General features: G+C 41.0%; 1 protein-coding gene across 2 annotated transcripts; it reads left to right on the top strand.

Annotated features, from left to right (window-relative positions):
- Window positions 1-3932: 3932 nt before the first annotated feature.
- paplna (papilin a, proteoglycan-like sulfated glycoprotein) lies at window positions 3933-20755 on the top strand. 2 transcript variants are annotated; one of them, XM_079457938.1, is made up of 29 exons: window positions 3933-4011; window positions 4411-4448; window positions 4525-4599; window positions 4813-4916; window positions 7778-7838; window positions 7940-8042; window positions 8139-8269; window positions 9024-9147; window positions 9228-9308; window positions 9388-9560; window positions 9648-9771; window positions 10001-10127; window positions 10361-10432; window positions 12110-12314; window positions 14004-14180; window positions 14275-14425; window positions 14702-14782; window positions 14863-15028; window positions 15145-15232; window positions 15360-15480; window positions 16169-16484; window positions 17332-17490; window positions 18217-18344; window positions 18421-18475; window positions 18565-18705; window positions 19460-19587; window positions 19674-19782; window positions 19920-20095; window positions 20334-20755. In XM_079457938.1, exons 3-29 carry the CDS (start codon window positions 4549-4551, stop codon window positions 20522-20524), a joined length of 3543 nt encoding a protein of 1180 aa, XP_079314064.1. In that variant the 5' UTR covers window positions 3933-4011; window positions 4411-4448; window positions 4525-4548; the 3' UTR covers window positions 20525-20755. The 2 variants fall into 2 exon arrangements, with proteins under 2 accessions (XP_079314064.1, XP_079314065.1); XM_079457939.1 differs by lacking the exon at window positions 10361-10432 and having other exon boundaries at window positions 3941-4011.
- The last annotated feature ends 352 nt before the right edge of the window (window positions 20756-21107 follow it).

Genomic DNA, 21107 nt, shown 5'->3' with positions numbered 1-21107 from the left:
ATATTTTGTCATGAGAGACACAAGATGAGATTTTAAGTTATCAAAATAACATTGACACATATTATATTTAGTGGTCACTCAAAGAATATCCTGTGTGTCTAGGAACCGTTGTTTTCTATCTATTCTTTGTTCTTTCTGTCCTCTGATGTAGGAACATTTCAGGGATTATTTTTGGATGTCTATCAACTGGACAATCGCCCCTCTTACAGGTCCCCAGGAATGTGCAATTACAACTAATAGTAGTGATTTCTAAAGCGACTTCATCGCATGGCGATGAATGTTGGCACGGAGATTCTCCTTTGTGATTGAATCTTAGCATTTAGCGTCAGGCTGAGCTCTCACATTCCCCTTCAGGGTCTTGCCTGCTGTCGATTATCCCGTAATGCCATGGGTAAAATCAACAGAGATTGCCACAAAAACCAGTTTAAACGAGGTGAAGTACCTTTCTGTAGATTTTTTTTCTACCGCCATGGCTCATGAAATCTGGATGCATCACACGCACTGAAGTAGAATCTTCACTGACGTAAATCTCAAACCTGCTCACATTACAAGAGTTGAAAATGTTCAAGATGTGTGACGCGTTACACAGTACAAGATAACCGTTTCGTTGTCTCTTGGTGAAGCTGATGTTAACAAATAGACATTGTGACGCACTTACTGTAATTATTGTTTACATTTGCTAGATAGTGCGCTAGCAACTTTCCTGCTCACAACTTTCGGTTTTGCAAAAAGGAGGAGTAAGCCTCAGTTAAATAAGCAGTTTTGAACTAACTTGCCCTACAAAAAACATTAGGCTACTTGTGTGCATTGAGACCAAATAATGGCGCTGATGTATTTTAACATTATGTCAGTGCAACTGACATCTCTAACATTTATTTTAGTCTAGGACAAGTATTAAACCCTGTCCGTAAAACCACATGTCTCTCATTGGCTACTGTGAAAATACGTAGTAATCGTCCTAGTCTAAAATCTTAAGTATCAAACATATTTAATATGATCAAGGTGACCCCGATGTTTGTTCAATAGTTGCATGATTGGATCTGTAAATGCTTTCCATTTCCAAATAATCTGAGCCGAACTTTGGAACCAGTTTGTGGACTTTGGTTTATTTTTCTGTGGTTACCGGCAAGGAAAAATTGGGCCGAAAATCCTTAAGTCTGATCCAGGCTTAAGTTAACAATCGCTAATGTTATATTATTTGAAACCATGGTACCATTTAAAGTTTTAGTTTCAAAACTCGGGTGATAACTTTGTGTGTGCTAGGGTCGTAAATGGTACCAAATCATGTTGTACTATCGTTTCAAGAAAAAAAGTAGATCAGATGAGTGTGCATTGATGATAGGAGTGTCGCAATATAACGCCACAATAACCGTGATTTAAACAACCACAATTCTCGATATCATTTGCATTTTACACATGAAAACATCGTAAATATTTCAGCACTTGTTTAAGACAGTCTGCCCCAATACACTCGGATTTTAAATTCATTTGATATACCAAAAACAGAGAAAACGCTAAATAAACAAAATTAAAGAAGAATGAGCTAGTTGTTCAAGATAGCGCCGGTGAGCTATTTGCAGGGTTATAACACTATCAAGTTTTTTGGCTACGCAATGTAGAGAGGATGTTGACAAAATCTCAACTCTGAGCAGAATAGCGTGACGTCATGTGCGTTTTTCCCCATTGTCCAATCGAATGAAGGACAGGCCTTCCAATGTGTTGCTTGAAACGTCTGGAGACTGCAATGATGAAGGAGAAACTTGTATCGGCTGTCGCGGGTTAACCGAGAAAGATCAGAGGTTAACCGATCAAGGTCAGAGCAAGCGCCCTCAGCTTGGACCTTTATAAAGTTTCTGATAATATGACCGTTAACAGCAACTGGAGCGTTAGAGCCAAAAGTGTTGTTTATTTCTTTTTCAATAGATGTCGTGTTATATCGGTGCCTCAAATTCTTATGAGCACGATAACCGTGTAGGGAAACCATGACAGCCCTAACTGAAAGTCTTATAAATATCAATACTGTACATCAGTTCTCTTTATAAATGCTCGTTGTGGCTTAGTTGTGGCGTGAGGACACGGAGCTAAATTTGATCACTCCTCTCTTTGATAGCTCGCATTTCACCTCAGTTCTATTCAATTCCCGGTAAGCTATTTTACGTCATGCTAATCTGTAGAGGTAAGCCTTGACACCACCAATACTATAGTAGATGTAGCTAAGGATAGCTCCTCTAAGGGGCTTAGCGGGAGTGTCCTGCGACTTGTAAAGATTAGACTGTAGTGAGTCGGGACACATCCTCCGTCACACCGCAGAGGACAGAAACACTCTCAGCGGACACTCCGGCGACATTGACCAGCAGCTATGTCGAAGGAGAAACTGGAAGGTCTGGTAAAACGTATGGAGGTGACCCTCAGCGAGATGGAGCAGCTGAAGCTTCACTGCGGCCGACAGAGCGGGGAGCTGAGCCAACTGGTGGTGGAGCTCCGCAGGGAGAACCAGGAGCTCGCTGAAAAATACAACCGACTAGCCCAAGACATGAAAGAGGCCAAGGAAATTATCGAGCAGTTGCAGGACACCAAGTACGCTTTCGATGCGAAGGAGCGGCAGGCCCAGAAACTCAGCCGACACCTCTGAAAGACAGATGTGGGTTGCATGCAGATGTTTTGGACTGGGTTTGGGGAGTTTTGCTATTCTTTGTGGTTTCTCTCTCTGTATTTTAGACCGAGATTAAAGTATAAAATTGTGATAGCGATGTTTAACTTGACTATGTGACATGTTCTGGAAATCACATTTGAAGCACTTTCATTTATCAAATTGTGTGATTCATGTCTGAAGATGGCACACAAAGTTTATCCGATTAGGCCTAAGTCTTCCATCTTCGACTGTGCATGTGATGTCGATAACTTTGATTTTGGAGAACGCTTTATTGTTCTTCAAAGAAAGGTTTAGCTCCAGCGTCAATTTTTAAGATGGATTTCAAACTTGATCAACATTTGACCCTTACTCTCTATATCAGGTGTGTTCGCTTCTCTATTAAAGTGACTTTGGTGTCCTGAGACTGTTGATTTATAGTAGACCACAGTACAATAATGTATCTTAAAAGGTACGACATTTCATGCGTGGTGTACTCGTAAAGGTTCAAACAACCCCAATACAATTTTTGGGAGAGTGTATAAAGGACCTTAAAATGTCTACTGTACACAAAACACCAGCGGGAAGTCCATTCAAACTGTCTTATCTACTTAGGATTCAAAGCTGGGTTATCCAGGGGTAAATCTGAGACATTACCCCAAGAAAACTTAATGGATGTCAAGTGTCATTTAGATCAACATGTGTGAATAGACCAAATAAAACACAACTTCGGGAAACGGGGAATTTTTTTTATTATATAGACGCTGATGTGTTCCAAGAAGAGTCAAACTGAAACTCATACATTTTCTGTCTTGGTCTCATTGACTATGAATGAGAAGAGAGATCAGACAGACTGCTGGAATTTGATGATTAAATGCCATGAAATTATTTCTGTCAACACGCTATTGAAGCTGTGTGTGTGTGTGTGTGTGTGTGTGGGGGGGGGGGGGGGGGGACACATTGACTGACCCCGTGAGGAAAACTGCTTATTATTAAAAGGATTTTGAAACGTTTTCTGTCAGGGTTAGTTTAAGTTTGCAAAGTATTAAAGTCATTGTGTCCGTGGAAACCCCCATAAAACTTGGAAACAACGAGGGGAGAGAGCGCGAGACAGACAGGCGGACGTACGCACGCACGCACGCACGCACAGAGAGAGAGAGAGAGAGAGAGAGAGAGAGAGAGAGAGAGAGAGAGAGAGAGAGAGAGAGAGAGAGAGAGAGAGAGAGAGAGAGAGAGAGAGAGAGAGAGACAGAGAGAGAGACAGAGAGAGAGACAGAGAGAGAGAGAGAGAGAGAGAGAGAGAGAGAGAGAGAGAGAGAGAGAGAGACGGCCACTTCTTCATCAGTGTGAGAAACAAACTGTCGTCAGTCGGATCAAGTGAAGTGAGTATAAATGATTATTGTGTATTAATCTTAATTTAGTTTCTAAAGTCCGAACTGTGTCGTTTAGTTTATTAGCGGAGTTGTTGAGTTGAATCGCTCTCTGTGGTCGTCATTGATGTGTTGTTTTCACAAAAAACATTAATATCAAACGCCGGACAAATGAATGATTTTTGTATGACGTATTAATAGTTTATTTTAAGAGGAGACAAGTTTCAACTTTGGTCTTCGCGCGTGAAGTTATAGCCAACATTACGCTATACATTCAGCAAATTCACTCTTATAATCTAGATGTTATTACGCTTCATTCGTGGTGGAACAAGGCTGATGTTCACGTATTTGAATATTTATGTCATTTTTTAAATGTAATACTTTAATACACACATGTGTGTCTGCTCGCAGGGCTTTGGATGTTCGAGCATTCCGTTGAGAGAAGACAGGTACTGTATATTTTTCATGTCACGTGAACAGATGTTCCCGTCAGGGTTGTGTTGTGAGCTTGTCTGTTGTGTGCAGTGAGAGATCTCTACAGACATCAGGATGATGTTGACTGTGGCCTGTCTACAGCTGTTTTTGGCTCCTGTTTTTATGGTAAGCAGAATTCAATATAAGATATCCAGCCGATGAGTTATGCTTGCAACATGTGTTGAAAAACATGACATTTCCTGCAAAATCAGATTTGGCAGCTCAAAGTATAAATCATTATGACGGTCAGGGTATGTAATATTGGGTAACGTAAGGAGACAACATTCAACACGGGTTCATTTTCGACTGAAAATCTTGGATGTGTTTAACTGTTTGCAGCAAGCCACTGGTGATTACTGGGATGACTGGGGTCCATACGGCGAGTGCAGCCGGACGTGTGGCGGTGGGTTGACCGTGAGGTGGAGGCGATGTGTAACCCAGCGGTGAGTAGCAGACACTCCATCCAAATGTACACTAAAAATTGTTTTCGTTGAGACATCCATCCTTAAATGAACCCAGTGGGTTAATAAATGTCTTCTGAAGAAAAACGATAGTTTTGTGAAACAAATATTTCGATTTTGAGCTTGTCCATGTCGCATAACCATAGATTAGTCCAGTGAATTTAAAGGGGTCATATGACACGGCTTAAACGAATATCATCGTTTGTTTTAGATGTAATGCAATGTGTATGTCGATATGCTGCAATGTATAAATGTATTACACTGATCTGTGTGTTGTCATGGATACGTGATGTATCGATTGCTAAATAAGCAGATATATTGTTTGAGAGGATTCTCATATTTGGACAAAATGACGTACTTCATTTATAAGTCTCTTTGGATAAATGTGTCTCCAAAACTTTATACTTATCATGTCTGTCCTTTAGGTATTTAACTGAAGCATTTCTCGAGATTTCTCTTTATTTATTTTTCCAAGGTAAAATGCAGCGTTTCTTTGTCACACTGGTTGACTGAAGGTGAAGGTCAAGTATGCACTTTCATTGGAACATGTTACGTTGTGTAATTGTGTGTTTGAGTGATGGGATTTGGCTGGGAAGAGTGTGCACCAGGACACTGAGAGCTTTGGCCGTAAATCTGGGCGTTGGAATCTGGCCTGCGTGTTCTGTCTTGTATTTTACTTCATGAACGCCACTTATGAAAAATACACTATCAACTCCCGTACCACTCCTTTTTAAATGAGCTGCCCAAATGAGACTCGTGGGTGAACACAATTGTCTGAAAGAAACTGTATAATTCAGATCAATAAGGCAGTCATGTCGTTCCACAGGTTTCAAACTCAGTTCCTTGAGGGTTCACTGTCCTTCAGATCGATTGTCAGTGTCTTCCGATAACTAAACTTCCAGTCAGGTGCAGGTCAGTGGCCTTACAGGAAGTGAGTTTGACACCCCTGAATCATACCATGGGTTTCAAAAGAGATCATCATTGCAAAACCCGATGATCTTTGATGTTATTCCAAAATGTTTTAACAAAGAATGTCGTATGTGATTTATGGAAAGCAATGAAATCAGACCTTGCTTACAAAGTAGTTCACTATAAAATGACAATTTCATGATTACTTAACTCACCCACATGTCTGTGTGTTTATTTCTTATGAGGAAAGCTTTCCAGGGTTCTTCTCCATATAATGAACTTTAACGGGGGGCTGTCCGTATTACGCAAGGACATTGGAAAGGTTACCTGTGACGTAGATTTCGAAACATTTAAACATTCCTGGTATGCACACGAACTGACCATTTTAATCAATAGTCTTGCACAAAGACAATTGGAAAATTACTTTTCGTTTCGCTACACAACACCCTTATTCATCGGCTGATGTTGTGTAGAACCTTGTATGACATGGGGGTGAGTAAATTATGTCATGATATTTTAATTTTGTAGCGAACTACTCCTTTAACAGTTACACATTTTATAAAAATGTATAAAGAAATAAGGCGCTTAAAAGGTTCTTCACAGCGATGTCATAGAAGAATATCTATTTTTGGATCCACAAAGAACCATTCAGTCAAAGGTTCTTTAAAGAACAATCTCTTTCTTACCATTTTATTATCTTCTGTGGCATCGTGAAGCCGTAATCTGCTTCTAGTTTGCCTCTCTATCGCCATCTTTGTTTGAATGTATTTGCATGTTTAATCTGTAAAAATAGTGCAAAATCTTTATTATAATCTTTTTTTACTAAAACAAAAATACATTTCTAAATAAAAAAAAAATTTAATTTAGAAAACTAAATGAAAATAAGAAATGTTACCTAAGGAATACACTGAAATTAGTTGAGGCACATAACTTATTAACTAAAAATAAAAGATAAAGATATAAAAAATGGAAAATATGAATAGTATAAAACTGAAAACAAAAAGGTCTCAGACCTTTGAAGCCCACGGAATGATTTGTTTTGTTTGGATGGGTTATTCAGGTGACAGTGTGGACACTTTTGTGAAGAATTACTGTATTATATCCTTAATGCCATGTGAGCCGATGCATTGTGTTGTGTAAGTGTTAATGTGTGTCAGACCTCTTCAGAAAGTTTCATTTTGAGAATGATATGACTCACAAACTTGATGGAAAGAAAAAGAAACTTGATCTTGTACTGTAAATACGTCTCTCATGACAGGAACGTCTCCCCTGAGGCAAGCTTTCAAATATTCTCTCCAGACGTTTCTCTGGTGTGCGTATTTACCTGTGGATTCTGACGCTGTCTCGCCCGATAAATGAATCAGGCACCGCACCCGACTGCAATATACAGTCAGTCGTGTTTAGCAGCGCTTGAACTCCGGCAGCTGGATCTGTTCATTGCTTCTGTTATTGAGGTTTGGGGATGAACGGGGTGACGCCCTATTGGACCGGACGTGTTGATGTGTACGAGTATTGCAGAACTTGTTGGAACTTCTCTGATGTTTATCACCGGTGTGCCTCAGAAAAGACAGAGGAACTAGCCCTCACCAAACCCATAACCACAATTGTGTTCTTTCCTGTTAAGATCCATGTGGATTTGTGTGTCTATGCGTGTATATTTCACAATTGCAAACGCTCATTCCCAACCTATAGTATCATTTGTGGCAGGATTGCATTTTCTAATATACACATCTTCACAATGCCCATGGGATGTGTTGGACCAACATGTCAGAAAGAACTCTTCATCATCATCATAAAAATACAGTAAATAGTAAATGTGTGGTACAACCTTTGCCTCTTTAACCATGAAATGTTAAACATCCGTTATTTTAGTTACCACAGCATTATCGATCAACCGAACGCTCTTGTTATTGTCTGCTCCGCTCTCACTGTAGGACTGATGGAGGTCACAGCTGCATCGGACCAGAGAAGTCCTATCGCTCATGTAATATTCAGGTACATAAAGAAAGCTTTTTTAAAACTTTTGTTCAGAGTTCACGAAGACTTGTGATATGCATTATCATCTTATATAAGCAAATAATTGAGTGATGTTTCAGGACTGTCCTGAAGGCTCCAGAGATTTCAGAGAGGAGCAGTGCTCTCAGTATGATGGCACAGATTTCCAAGGGAAGCGCTACAAATGGCTTCCATACTATAGTGGTGTGTACAATTTTTTATGTTTGGCATGTACTGTAAATGTTGCTGCAGATTGTTGGTTAAAATGACGTTTTGTTTGATATTTTCTGTTCTGTACAGCAGAGAACCCCTGTGAGTTAAACTGCATCCCCAAAGAAGAAAATTTCTACTTTCGGCATAAGTCTGCTGTGGTGGACGGGACTCCCTGCCACCCGGGGGGAAAGGACATCTGTGTGGAGGGACTGTGTAAGGTCGGCACAACTCTCCTCTCTAAAATCCAACAACTCGTCTTAATGCTGAATAAAGCTTGTTATCACATTATTTTGGAATTTTTGTAAGCGTCATAGTGCCAACATACCATACACTCTTTGATTTGTACAAGCAGGTACCTTCTTGTCTAGCTTGTTAGACGAGTGCTTTGAAGTTCAATATTTAAGTTTTTCTTTGAATGCTTTTTATGTTGTGCTATTTCAAGCTCAAAAAGAACATTTGACGCCAAGTCGTAGAAAAAATAAGTGCATAAAGTAACCTGCAATTTTGTGTGTCAAACAGAGATGGCGATAGTGACCTCAAAAGTTACAGATCCACATTTTGGATGCGAGTTACTTTAAAGTATTAAAACATTTCTGATAATTGGAAAAATTGGCCTGTATATTATTTGAAAAACGAATAATTAAATACGTATGCAAATAATATGATAAACAAATAATAATAAAATACATTCAACTTCTAAAGCAACATAAAAATGATAAAAAAACAAATAATACAAGTCAAAGCTAATCTGAAATATTAACAAAACTGCAGTCATACTGGAAACAAATATAATTAATGAAAATACACAATGAAAATATATAATAGTAGTCCAAGTTTGAAATTAGTAGTAAAGAAATATAAAAAATTTCATAGCAATAAACAATCTTATGGATGTGTCGTTTAACAAGAGGATGCTTGTTAAACAGTGTCATCCTAGAAGTCTTCTCTGTGTTGTCAATGGTCTTCTCTCAGCGTCTGGGCTGTGATAACATGCTGGAGTCGACCCAGGAGGAAGACCCGTGCCTGCAGTGTGGAGGAAACGGACAGTCCTGCGAGCAAGTGAAAAACAACTTTTCAATGCGTACCCTAGCTAAAGGTAACACTCACCCAGACCTACGTTCAGCATCAGGTGGTTCAGTACTCCTGAAATAACTAGGGTTACCCGTTTTTATATAGGTTACAATCAAATGTTCATCATTCCTGTTGGAGCTACAACAATCAGCATCAGAGAGACCATACAGACACGCAATTACCTCGGTGGGTATAAGAACTAAAATCTTATCGTCGGTTGTCTTTACGACAATAACTGATGCTTTTGGCTTATTGGATCTAACAGCAATCAAAAACCTGCGGGGTGAGTATTATCTTAATGGACATTGGGTGATTGACTTCTCTCGTGCCGCGCCCATCGCCGGTACCATGTTATATTACCAGAGGGGAACGGAGGGGGAAAAGACCCCTGAGGTCATCACCGGCCGGGGTCCCACAACCGAGCCTCTAGTGATCGAGGTGAGAGCACATTTATAAAAAATAACTTTGTTAAAGATAGAATTTGTAATTTGGCAGACATCTTTAAGTGTTGATGCTGGTCTATAGCTGATCACTCAGGAGGCCAATGAGGGTGTGGAGTATGAATACTATCTGCCTAAAGGACGCTCTACAGAGGGATACTACTGGAGCTATGGCTCTTGGTCGGCCTGCAGTAAAGAGTGTGGCTCAGGTCAGTCTCAGAACCCAAGTAAACACTTTTTCTCATCAAGCTTTGGCCGTAGCTTCTGAGGTGAGCTACTTACGTAGCCGTGGTTCTGTACCTTTAGGATTTCTGTTAGCCATGCAACCATCCTTCACACAACCAAGGTCTTTGATTCCCTGGGCACACACACATGGAATGGATTGGAAACGCTTACGTGTATTTGTATTAAAGAGATATTTTATCTGTTTCATTTCAGGTTATCAGTCGCGTCTGGTCTTCTGTACCATCGATAATGAAGCGTACCCAGATTACCTGTGTTCCTCTATCCCCCGACCCCTCACCAACCGCAGCTGCAATGAACAGCAATGCCCACAAACCCGCCGGTAAGTGTTTTTTGAACACTTTTCTAGCCAGACAGCTAAAGCTGAATGTGATGACCAGGTGGGATTTGTTCCATTGGTGCAAGTGGGATTTCAATGTACAGTGTTTAATACTGTGAATCCCATAGTTGTCTGATACACAGTGTTCCAGATATGTGTCCATAACTTGTTGTTGAATGACATGTGGAGAGCCATCGGGTCTCACGGCTTTGGCTGTAATGTTCCCGTTCTGTAAGGATGGCGTATGTGTACGAGCCGCAGTTGTGGAGACCCATGGAAACAACTCGAGTCTTAGCACAGGTGTACAGGTAACAGAGGATTACGTATGACCTCAAACACACATCTGTGTACATCCAGAGGAAGCTTGGGTGCTCTTTCATAGCTCACAGTTTCATTTATGTCTCAGATGTTTCTCTTTAAATAAATATAAAAACAGAAACCATTGTTAAAGGACATGAATAGTATGGAGGTGTAAAATGAATGTAGATTGTAGAGGTAAAATAATCTGGATTTGGCTAAATTTGATGAGAAATGTTTGAGTTCATTTTGAGATCTTTAATAATATTGACTTTTGATTGCAGACTTGACCAATCTGAGCTCAGTTTGAGACAATGTTGAGATCTCTTCTGAAACTCAAATGACAGGGACATTTGTCAGATTTCGGCTCCTTTTTCCTCAGGAGACATTTTTGAGACCAAGCAAAAGTCAATTTGTTCTCCATTTCATCTGATTAATGTCTTGGAGAAATAATGGAGAAAGGAAAATCACAGATATTTTGGATTCTAAGGAGAAACATCTGAGCACACAGTTTGATTAAACACAGCGTAGACGTGCATCGCTATGAAAGAGCAGCGAGACATTCCTCTAGAGGTAAAGAGGCTGTTGTGTTTGAGTTCAGGTTAAATGTGTAGTGTGATGTTTGTTCGGGCCGGTTCTCTCACTCGTGAGGACGAAACTGGGCCATGGCAACTGTTCAGCTCAGAGCTTCTCTCTCGGTCGGTTTAAGTCTCTGAACTGAGCCGCTGTTGGACGTCTGCCGAGGGAATTGTTTGCTTTACTGTCTGGGAAGTATAGATGTATCTATTTAACGTATAGATTTTCTATACATTATGTGTATTAGACATGAATGCGTTGTAGAAGTCTTGTGTATGTGGGTTTAGACAGTCTACCGTATGCTGTATGGCAGAAGCCAGCATTCATGTTCTTAAAAAGAAAAAACCTTTTACCTGTCATGGAGGAACCCCAGGGTTTTCCTGTCATACTTTTATGTACAGAAATGTGAAACTTTGATAGTCTCTGAGTGGATCAAGCAGCCGGAGAACATGTGGTTCTGCTTTTATTGCAGGAGAAACCAGATTCCTTCTCATGACTGACGTCTCTGTGGCTCGATTTTTCTCAGCTTTAGGCTTTTGGGACGGCGGCTTTTGACAAGCTAAATGTTTCTGTCGGACGCTTAGCTTGGCTTCGTAAATGTTCTAGAATCCAGACATCTTTCTATGCTAATGTACTGTATGTGCTGTGGTACATTCAACACTCTTAAAAATAAAGGTTCTTCACAATGCCATAGAAGAACATTTTTTGTCTAAATTGTTCCATAAAGAACCTTTAAAATCCGCTTCACAAAAGGTTCTTTGTGGTAAAAAAGGCTCTTCATATTATAAAAAGGTGAGAAGACAAGAGATGGTTCTTTAAAGAACGCTGTGAACCTTTATTTTTAAGAATGAAGGGTACTACTAAAATGGACTTTGTGTATTCAATATAAAAAGTATTCATAGTAGAAAACAAGTGCTGTGGCATGCTGTCAATTACAGCTGAAAAGAATTTAAATATGCAGAAAGATAAGTTGAAAATTATTTTAACAGATATAACATATATTTGTAACCCGTAAATGTTTGGGGATAGTGAGAGCTGGGCGTGGGGCCGAGGAATGAAAGCTCATTGATCTCATTGCATTTTGATGATGTGTGTATATTTGTATGTGACAGCTGGATGACTGGTGAGTGGAACCCATGTCCAGTGACCTGTGGCGGAGGTCTTCAGGTGAGGAGAGTGGAGTGTATGTCTCACGACACGAGTGGATCGCGGTTGGTGGATGATTCTCAGTGTGCCGCATACGCCCCCAGACCCCTGAGCCAACAGAATTGTAACATGCAGAAGTGTGCTCAATATAGAGTTTACACCTGGAGTCAGGTACGGTGACCGTACATGTATGTCATGCTGTCTGGGTGAGTCTCATGAAAGCTGTCCATAACATGTCATAGTTTCACGGGAAAGAAACCTGGAAGAGGTGTTAGTGAGACCAGAAGGGGGTGCTCAGCCTGTGGTCTTGTGTGGGTTCTAATGCCCCAGTATAGTGATGGGGACACTATACTGTAAAAAAGCACCGTCCTTCGGATGAGACATTAAACTGAGGTCCTGACTCTCTGTGGTCATTAGAAAATCCAAGGATGTCTTTCGAATGTGCGTAGGGCACCAAGTGCTGAGGGGGCACAAAAAATAGCCTAATGAATTTTTTTTAGGCTATAGAAATATTTTGAGGCAGGCACATTTTAGCCATGTATATGTAAAAAAAACTTATGGCAACTTATTTGGAAATCATAATGGAATTATGCTTAGGGCACTGGGTGTAACCTGGACAAATTCGCCCATTCGCCTATATACATCATGGCCTCCTAATCATCCCCATACATGTATGTACCAATTGGCTTTGTAACACTGTCTCCTCTCCACCAATAAGCTGGTGTGTGGTGGGCGTTCTGGCGCAAAATGGCTGCCGTCGCATCCTCCAGGTGGATGCTGCACATTGGTGGTGGTTGAGGAGATTGATTTCATCCCACATAAGTGCTTAAAGTTACATGTAATTGTATGACATGGTTATTGGGAGGCAAATTCTCGGGCATACAATCTTAATTCAAAATATACACAAATAAGCACCTTTGGTTGAGCATATCAGCTTCACTTAGTTATTGTAGTATGTGAGCAGGTCATCCCCCACATGGGTGTACACACTATTTTGATATTATATGGCCAGGTGAATGTTTGTTATTCCATATGAAGCTTTGGACAATGTATTATAGTTATTTATACAAACACATAAAAGTAATAAAGCACAAAATACTTTAGACACAACATAAAAAAACGGAACCCAAGTCATACATGTGCAATCCAAAAACCTCGCCATCTCTGCAAGTTTTTCTGTAACTGTAATGACCCACAGCCCGGTAAACAGATGGAAGATAAATGCTGAGCGTGAACACACACCGGTCACAGTCAATGGTGCAGAGAGATGTGAGCGCAGTCCAATGACCCAGCCAGCCTCATAACAGAAACAGCCAATTACTGAGACTAATTCCAAGAATTGTCATGAAGAATGTGTGAATGGGTCGGAAAAAAAACCCAGAGGAAAGCAAAAAAAAACACATTTAGTGAACACTAGCAGTGTCTGTAAAGCTTACACAAGAATTGACAACTCTTACAAAAAGTACATAATCTCTGGCAGGTGAGATCCAATTTCCTGTCGAGTTTTGCCCCAACTCTGACAAAACACACCTGAACTAGCTAATTAAAGTCTTATTAAGGAATAGTTGTGTTCGACTTAAACAGGATCTCACAGGCCATAGTTGAGACAACCCCATTCAATATCTTTGTTTGAAAAAAAGAGCTGTCAGAATTCTTCAAAATTTCCTCTTTCGTGTTGCCATTTTGGTTTGGAGCGACATGGCGATGATGAATGTGTTTTTGTGAGATTCACCCAGCTGTCTGTCTGTGAATTGAAAACATCCTATTTCTAGCTTATTTAAAATTCTAATAAATAGCATGTTCAGTGATTATAGCATGTATTACCAGTGTGTTAATATTGGCGTGTTGTGGCATGTGTAGTGCTCCGTGTCTTGCGGCTCTGGGCAGCAGACGCGAGATGTGGTGTGTATAGGTTCAGATGGAGTACCACTGGGGGACTATGTATGTGGGACCCTGCCAAAGCCCCCGAGAACACAAACCTGTGAGATGCCCGCCTGCAGAAATCCCGTTGGTTGGCATATTGGAGACTGGGGCCTGGTGAGGACTTACAGACAAGATACTGTATGCATGCATTTATAAGTCTCTCCTCTTTTATTATATATCATACATACTCTTTTCCACCCCTCTCAAGTGCTCTAAGAGTTGTGGCTCAGGGCTGCGAGAGAGGCAGGTGATCTGTTCAGACAGACATCGAACCCTCTACAGGGCAGAAGAGTGCCAGGCCAATCCCAAACCTTCAACAGTGGAAATCTGCAACGCTCAGCCGTGTTACAGGCCTCAGGGTACACAACACCTCAACACATCCCACACACGCCTCAACATACTCATTTTAGGACAAACTATGAGGTGTGTCATTTTTATTATGGTAAAATGCTTCTATTATGGTTTAATGTACATTATTTCGTAGCTGCATTTAATAGTGATATTGGCCTACAATTTATACACTTTTATTACCTATACACACAGTAAAAATTTCACAACCATCTTACGTTTGATATAGCTGAAAACATGAATATGACGCAGTTTATTAAAACCTTTTTTTATACTGGTATGAACAGAGGTGCCCAGCATGCCAGACCCAACAGGATATGACAACACAGTTCAGGGTTTCCAGCCGTACTTCAACGATCCATCATTAGGTTTGTTCCTACACCTTTACACATCCTTAAAATTACACAGCTAGATGTCAATATTGTTATGTTTTCATCCAACTCAACAGCAACTCCTCAGTACAAAGCGGTCAACAGTCCTTATGGCACGACTGTCTCCCCTCACTGTAGCCAGACTCGGTACGGCTGCTGTCCTGATGGATTTACCCCTGCTGGAGGACCACAGAGACAAGGCTGTGCCCAGGATGCAGGTCAAGCCTCCTGCGCAAGAAGCAGGTGCACATGAATCACATGGACTAATTGAAAGTCTAAAATTTATGGTGAAGGTAGTCAGTATATTTCATTTGGCGAAAATGTAATACGAAGTTAACGTATGAAAACACTATGCTCAGGTACGGCTGCTGTCGTGATGGTGTGACAGTAGCACAGGGGCCCAACAAAGAAGGCTGTCTGGAGTCCTGGCTGCACTGGCCTCTAACAGTGAGTAACACATTCAACTGTCTCTTCTGTCTGAGTCATGATGGAGCTCACCTGCATGTCATTATCTGGTCTGTGGTCAGTTAGAAGTTCTTAATGTGATCTGTTTTTTCTCAATACCCCTATAAAGACAGATCCTGTACCATCTGCACCCACAGACTGTCACTCATCAAACTTTGGTTGCTGCTATGATGGTGTGACGTCTGCTGTTGGTCCTCGCGGGGAGGGCTGCTCCAACACCCCCAACATTAGTAAGTCGTCTGTGTAAGAGGGTGATCACACAGAACACGTCCGTGCTGCTTTTTCGGGTTGGCTTTTTGAAAAGAGTTTTTTTTATGTTGCTCGCTCTGACCTTGCTCGGTTAACCCACGACAGGCACCACAAGTTTCTTCTCCATCATTGCAGTTATCCGGATGTTTCAAGCAACTGTAAAGTTCCGACACCACAACGGAAGTCCCGCCTCTCCGTTGATTCGATTGGACAATAGTAAAAAAGGCGCTTGATGTCAACCGCTTTTCTGCTCCGAGTTAATTTTTTTTCAACTTCAGGCGCTCAACGCGCTCCGCGAGGCCGCAGCAGGCTGCTGTCCTGATGGAGTCACCCCAATGGAGGACCACAGAGACAAGGCTGTGCCCAGGATGCAGGTCAACAAATTGATATTCTTTCAATGGAAATGAAAGTCTAAAATGTATAGTGAAGGTAGTCAGCTATATTTGTTTGACCAAAATGCAGCAGGTGGTCCGGCGCGCATAAACAGCATGCAAAACGGTCCCTGCTTACTGAAAACAATTCAAAAGAGAAGCGTTTAACAGCAAAGAAAAACGTGTTCTGTCTGATCGGCCCCCTAACTCAGTCATTCATGTCTCATTGAGAATCTTGATGTTCTAGGTTAACTTCAAATATCTGTTCATACTGTATATCTTACCCTTGAAATCTCAGCACAGCGCCCACTGTCCTGTGACCTGCCTGTCACGATCGGCATGTGTGATCAGTGGACCTCCCGTTACTACTATGACCAGTCGGACTCCCGCTGCATGCACTTCTGGTACGGCGGCTGCCACGGCAACAGCAACAACTTCGTCTCGGAGGAGGAGTGTCAGCAGACATGCCTGAAACAGCCGCGTGTTACGCCTTTGCAACTCGCCGAAAGACGTTTTTCTGTGCGTAAGCGTCTCATCTCCGGTGCCGGTAACCACACTCGCCGGCTCCACCGACCCTCAGCCGACACCATGCAGCAGAGTGACCCTGCAGCCAGGTAAGAGTCTCAGTCCCACCCAGGAACGCTCCTCTTTCAAGCCCAAGCCCCTGAAAACTCTTTTCTGCTATTTGCCCTTAATGCACCAAGAGAGGAGCCTGCAGGTAATGCACAGAGACTTACTAGCACAGGGTCAACCATGTTTTCCACGAGCTGTCCTTTGCTCATGCACACTTTTTCCAGGAATACATAAGTCTGTAATGACATCTAATGAAGAGTAAAGATTTTTTACCGTTTTGTTACTATACAGCGATGCCTCACGCTTAAACAATCATTTCAATTCAAATGTGCTTTATCAATCTATTGCATTAGCGTTCACGCGCCCTGTTGACGGTGACACACATTATTGTGACCCCGATGGACATGTGCTTTTGGGACTGGTTTACCTCCCTCTCGGTTGCTTGTAGTGTTGTGTTTAGTTTGGTTTGGACCCCAGCTGCCCCAGGTCTGTGTGTGGTACATTATTTCATTTCAGCGTGACTAATAAAGAACTCTGATGTGGTGTTCCCGATCATGATTGATACATCTTCATGTTTTTCCACACTCCATGAATAAAATTAATTGGTAATAGTTGGCTGCACTATTTCACCATTTCACCAAAAATGATGTTTTGATTTTTATTATGTCGAATCACTGGTTCTGTGTTGTCTTATGTTGGGTTGGTGTGGTTCTTTCGGCTTCCTGTGTTCAAGTTGTAGCCGGGTTAAGGCTGATCTTTATGCTTGCTGTGGTGACTGCACATGATTTGCTGTTCCCAGTAGTACAGCATAAAGTGATGAGTGTTTTCTTTCTCTCCTGCTTTCTTTTGCTTGTGCATGTCTCTTGCATTTGTTCTCCATTGCTCCAGCTGGACATCTGCAGGTGTGAGTATAGACAAGTCAGACCCCTCTTCGGTGGAAGGGCTGGTCGGTCAGCGGGTCGTTCTGCCCTGCCGGGTCAGCCCACGACCTTCCTCCTCTGTACTTGTGGAGTGGAGACGAGATGGTGTTCTTGTAGACCCCATCAGGTGAGGCCCCGCTTTTATCCTGTCTATTTTTAATGTATATGACAGTATCATATACATTAAACTGGACATAACATTTTACAAATTGTCTCTAAAACCTTTACATTTTTTCCTAAAAAATGAAAGACCATGGTGTTTCATTTTCACCCCAAAAATGTAATACTGTATTTAGTTTCATTTTTACCCAAAAATGAAACGGTCTGTTCTACTCACCCTTTTGTTGTTCCAAATATCTAAAACGTCCTGCTGCCCTATTCTGTTTCTACTTCATAATTTAACTTCGGTAAAAGGTTATTTACAAATTAGCACAAAACACAAGCAATTCATTGAAAGCGAGACATTATTATCAGCAGTGCAGCAATACTGAGAGTATTTTACTAACCAAATGTGCAAGAGAATGAAGTACAGAGCCTCATTTTACTAATACACAAATGAAACACTTCATAAAAGTTACAAATTCCTCTGAGATCAGGCTGAAAAGTTTAGTTCTAGCAAAAATGGATATTAAGTTGCAAGTATTAAGTAGGAAGTTCCCAAAATCAGTTCCAAATCACTCTTATTACATAAAAGGGCAACATGAACTTTTTCTTTTCTGTTCTGTTCAACGGAAGAAAGTCGTACAGATTTGGGAGGACATAAGGGTGAGTAAATGATGACAGTTCTTTTTGTTTGGTTATATAAGTGTTTGGTGTAGTCAGATGGTTGTTTGATGAGTGATGTACATGTCAGGCATCCGCAGCAGCCGGACGGCTCTCTGCTGGTGGGTCCCGTCACCTTACAGGACTCCGGCTGGCTTCTGTGTGTGGCCACAAGAGACCGTGAGAGAGACTACCGTTACATCTACCTGTCTGTCTCAGGTAAACACTGTTCACTCTGATTCTTTGCGTAGTCGCAGGTCATTTATACTCTGTTAAAAGTTTCATTCACTCTCAGATGCAAGAACAGAGGCAGATTCTTCACAGTCTTACACGTCACATTCATCCTCCAGGTATGAGCAAATGAAAAATGAAAAAAAACACGCACACTATAGATATGCAGCAGCTTTTCTCACCTGTCCACCATCTCTGATTGGATCAGGTACACCATCGACTATACCTCATTGGTCGAGACTCGAGTTGGTCAGATGGCTAAACTGCAGTGCACAGTACTGCCGGCCTCCGCCATACACGCAGTCACTATTCACTGGAGCAGAGCCGGACAGCCGCTCAACTCACTTAGGTACTGCTGGTTTGATTTTTCGCTCTGCAAGTGGCACGCTGCTTTACAATGCACAGAGTTCATATTAAGGATTCATAAATTGAGCTGTTGAGTCGCATTTCAATTTGATGTCATTTGACTTCAACATTTGCAAAGATAAGAACGAAATTGACCTGCAATTTAAAAAAAAAAAATTATGAAGTCTTAATGTAAGGTTATAATTTTTTGCAGTGTTCAGTTTTCGTTCATTTAACGTGAAAAATGTTGACTTAAATGGTGATTTAAATTTGATTGATGTTTTACTGTGCTGGTGTGAAGACAGCAGCACACAAATGTCAAAGTTCTCTGTCACCTCTGCTCAGGTTTTATTAAGTGTTTAAAAATGTGTTGTGGTATTACATAACAGCTGTTTTGAGACACTTAAATTATTATCTGAAAATAAATAAAGACTAAACCTAGAAATATAGAAAAAGACAGTTAAAGTCCCTGTGAATCGGAAGTTGCGATCGTTTTTACTTTCCGTATTCTGACGCATTTCCGAGTGAAAATGATTTTCAAAGGAGAAAATTGGTGGGCATGGTTTGTTGCATTTTTAAATGAAGAAAATGACCCACGTTGATAAGCTATTTACTAAAAATGCTGCAATATTTCATGAAAAAATAAGAATTGTCATTTTTTATTTCACTGGGACTTTAATATAGCTTTCTTTATTTTCAATGAAATGTCACCTGGGCATACTTTCGTTAAATTGACTTTCTTAATACATTTTGAACAGACACTCTCAACACTCAGATGGCACATTGGTGATAAACCAGGTGACATCAGAAGATTCAGGGATTTATACCTGCACAGTCACAGACAGTCACAAGAGTGAAGAACGTCAGATTCAGCTCAAAGTGTTCGGTACATTAAATTACTTTCCGCTATGTTAATAATATATTAAATGTATTTTTCATAACACTGTTTATAATATTTCACTGTTCATCTAGGCGACCTCAGGATCACTAAAGCACCCACTGACGTCCATGTGGCTCCGGGTGGCATCGCTCAACTGCCCTGCGTGGTGTCTGGAGAAAACGCCAGAGTTGGCTGGTCAAGGTCAGTTTATAGTTTGTAGAAGCGTGAGAAGACTCTTCACAGATTTATTTCAGGAACGGTGTGGTCAAGGTCAGTTCACAGTTTATAGTTTGTAGAAGCGTGAGAAGACTCTTCACAGATCAGTTGCTTTATTTCAGGAACGGTGTGCCCGTGCGACCAGATGGATTTCACGTACATTTGTCGGCGGACGGGACTCTCATGCTTAAAAACGTCCAGCCAACGGATGAGGGGACGTACACATGCAACGCTTACATCGGGACGTACTCCGTCAGTGCAGCGGCTGAAGTGCGACTCGTCAAATCCCCACAACAAGGTTTGTAGAGTGAAGAGAAATCAAGATTAAAGACATGACAGTTGCTCACAGATTTCATCCTTGTTACTCATGTGACTTGAAACAATTATAACCGAAATGAAACATTGCTTGTTATTTAGACATTGTAGTTCCAAAAAAAGTTTTATGATAGACTGTATAAATGATATATCAGTCATTTTGATACTGTATATCGGCTAAAGATGTGCATTGCTGTGGACCTGGTTTGCTCTGTCTGTAGATTTTGATGGGAGTCAGGGGTTGACGCCGGACTGTGTGGATCAGCCTGAACTAGCCAACTGTCGACTGATCGTGTTCGCCCGCCTGTGCACCAATCAGTACTACTTGAGTTTCTGCTGTGCCAGCTGTGCCAAATACACCAGAGACACAGACAGACGAAGACACATCAGATCATCAGGTCATGTGCAGTGAATCCTTCTCTTCAGCATTCACATCATCAGCCGGGACCATTCCATCATTTCACCATCCTGAAGAACAGATAAACACTGACCTAAGATCTGCAGCGAGTGGATTTAATTTATACTGCTAAAGCTTCTGTGTGCAAACTGAGACTGTGTGCTTTCAGGATCCGTCATAGTTTATTTATCATTATGTATTATATTGTCATTGTGAATGAATTTAAATAAATCATCTTTTTACTACAAAAATATTACTGTCCTCATCTGCTTATGCACAGCTCTTTGAACCTGTAAATAAGATTGATGTAATCAGCAATGCAAATAAACAAATAAGATTATTTGCATTGCTGATGTTATGACAGGGGTTATAATGTATATTACTACTATATAGCCGTCTAATGCAGATGTGTTTTGGTCTTGATGAGGAAGTCATAAATACTACCGGCAGGTTGAAGGTCAATCGTTCATCGACTTCATTACTGACATTGAAGAGGACATTATAATTAAAAGCCTGTGAAGGGACAGGCACGAGAAACCAGGTGAGAGAAAATCTGCATCTTTACTGCTTTTGTACATACATGAATGAGTACTGTTAG

The sequence above is a fragment of the Barbatula barbatula genome (assembly GCF_947034865.1).
Source record: "Barbatula barbatula genome assembly, chromosome: 6".
NCBI lineage: Eukaryota > Metazoa > Chordata > Actinopteri > Cypriniformes > Nemacheilidae > Barbatula > Barbatula barbatula.
This window is presented reverse-complemented; position numbering and strand designations above follow the sequence as displayed.

Excerpts from the sequence above, each read along its gene's own strand:
- paplna (XM_079457938.1), top strand. The coding sequence starts at position 4,549 with ATGATGTTGACTGTGGCCTGTCTACAGCTGTTTTTGGCTCCTGTTTTT. Across the intron at positions 8,043-8,138 it reads ATGGCTTCCATACTATAGTG|CAGAGAACCCCTGTGAGTTA; the intron begins GTGTGTACAATT and ends TGTTCTGTACAG. Across the intron at positions 12,315-14,003 it reads GAGTTTACACCTGGAGTCAG|TGCTCCGTGTCTTGCGGCTC; the intron begins GTACGGTGACCG and ends TGGCATGTGTAG.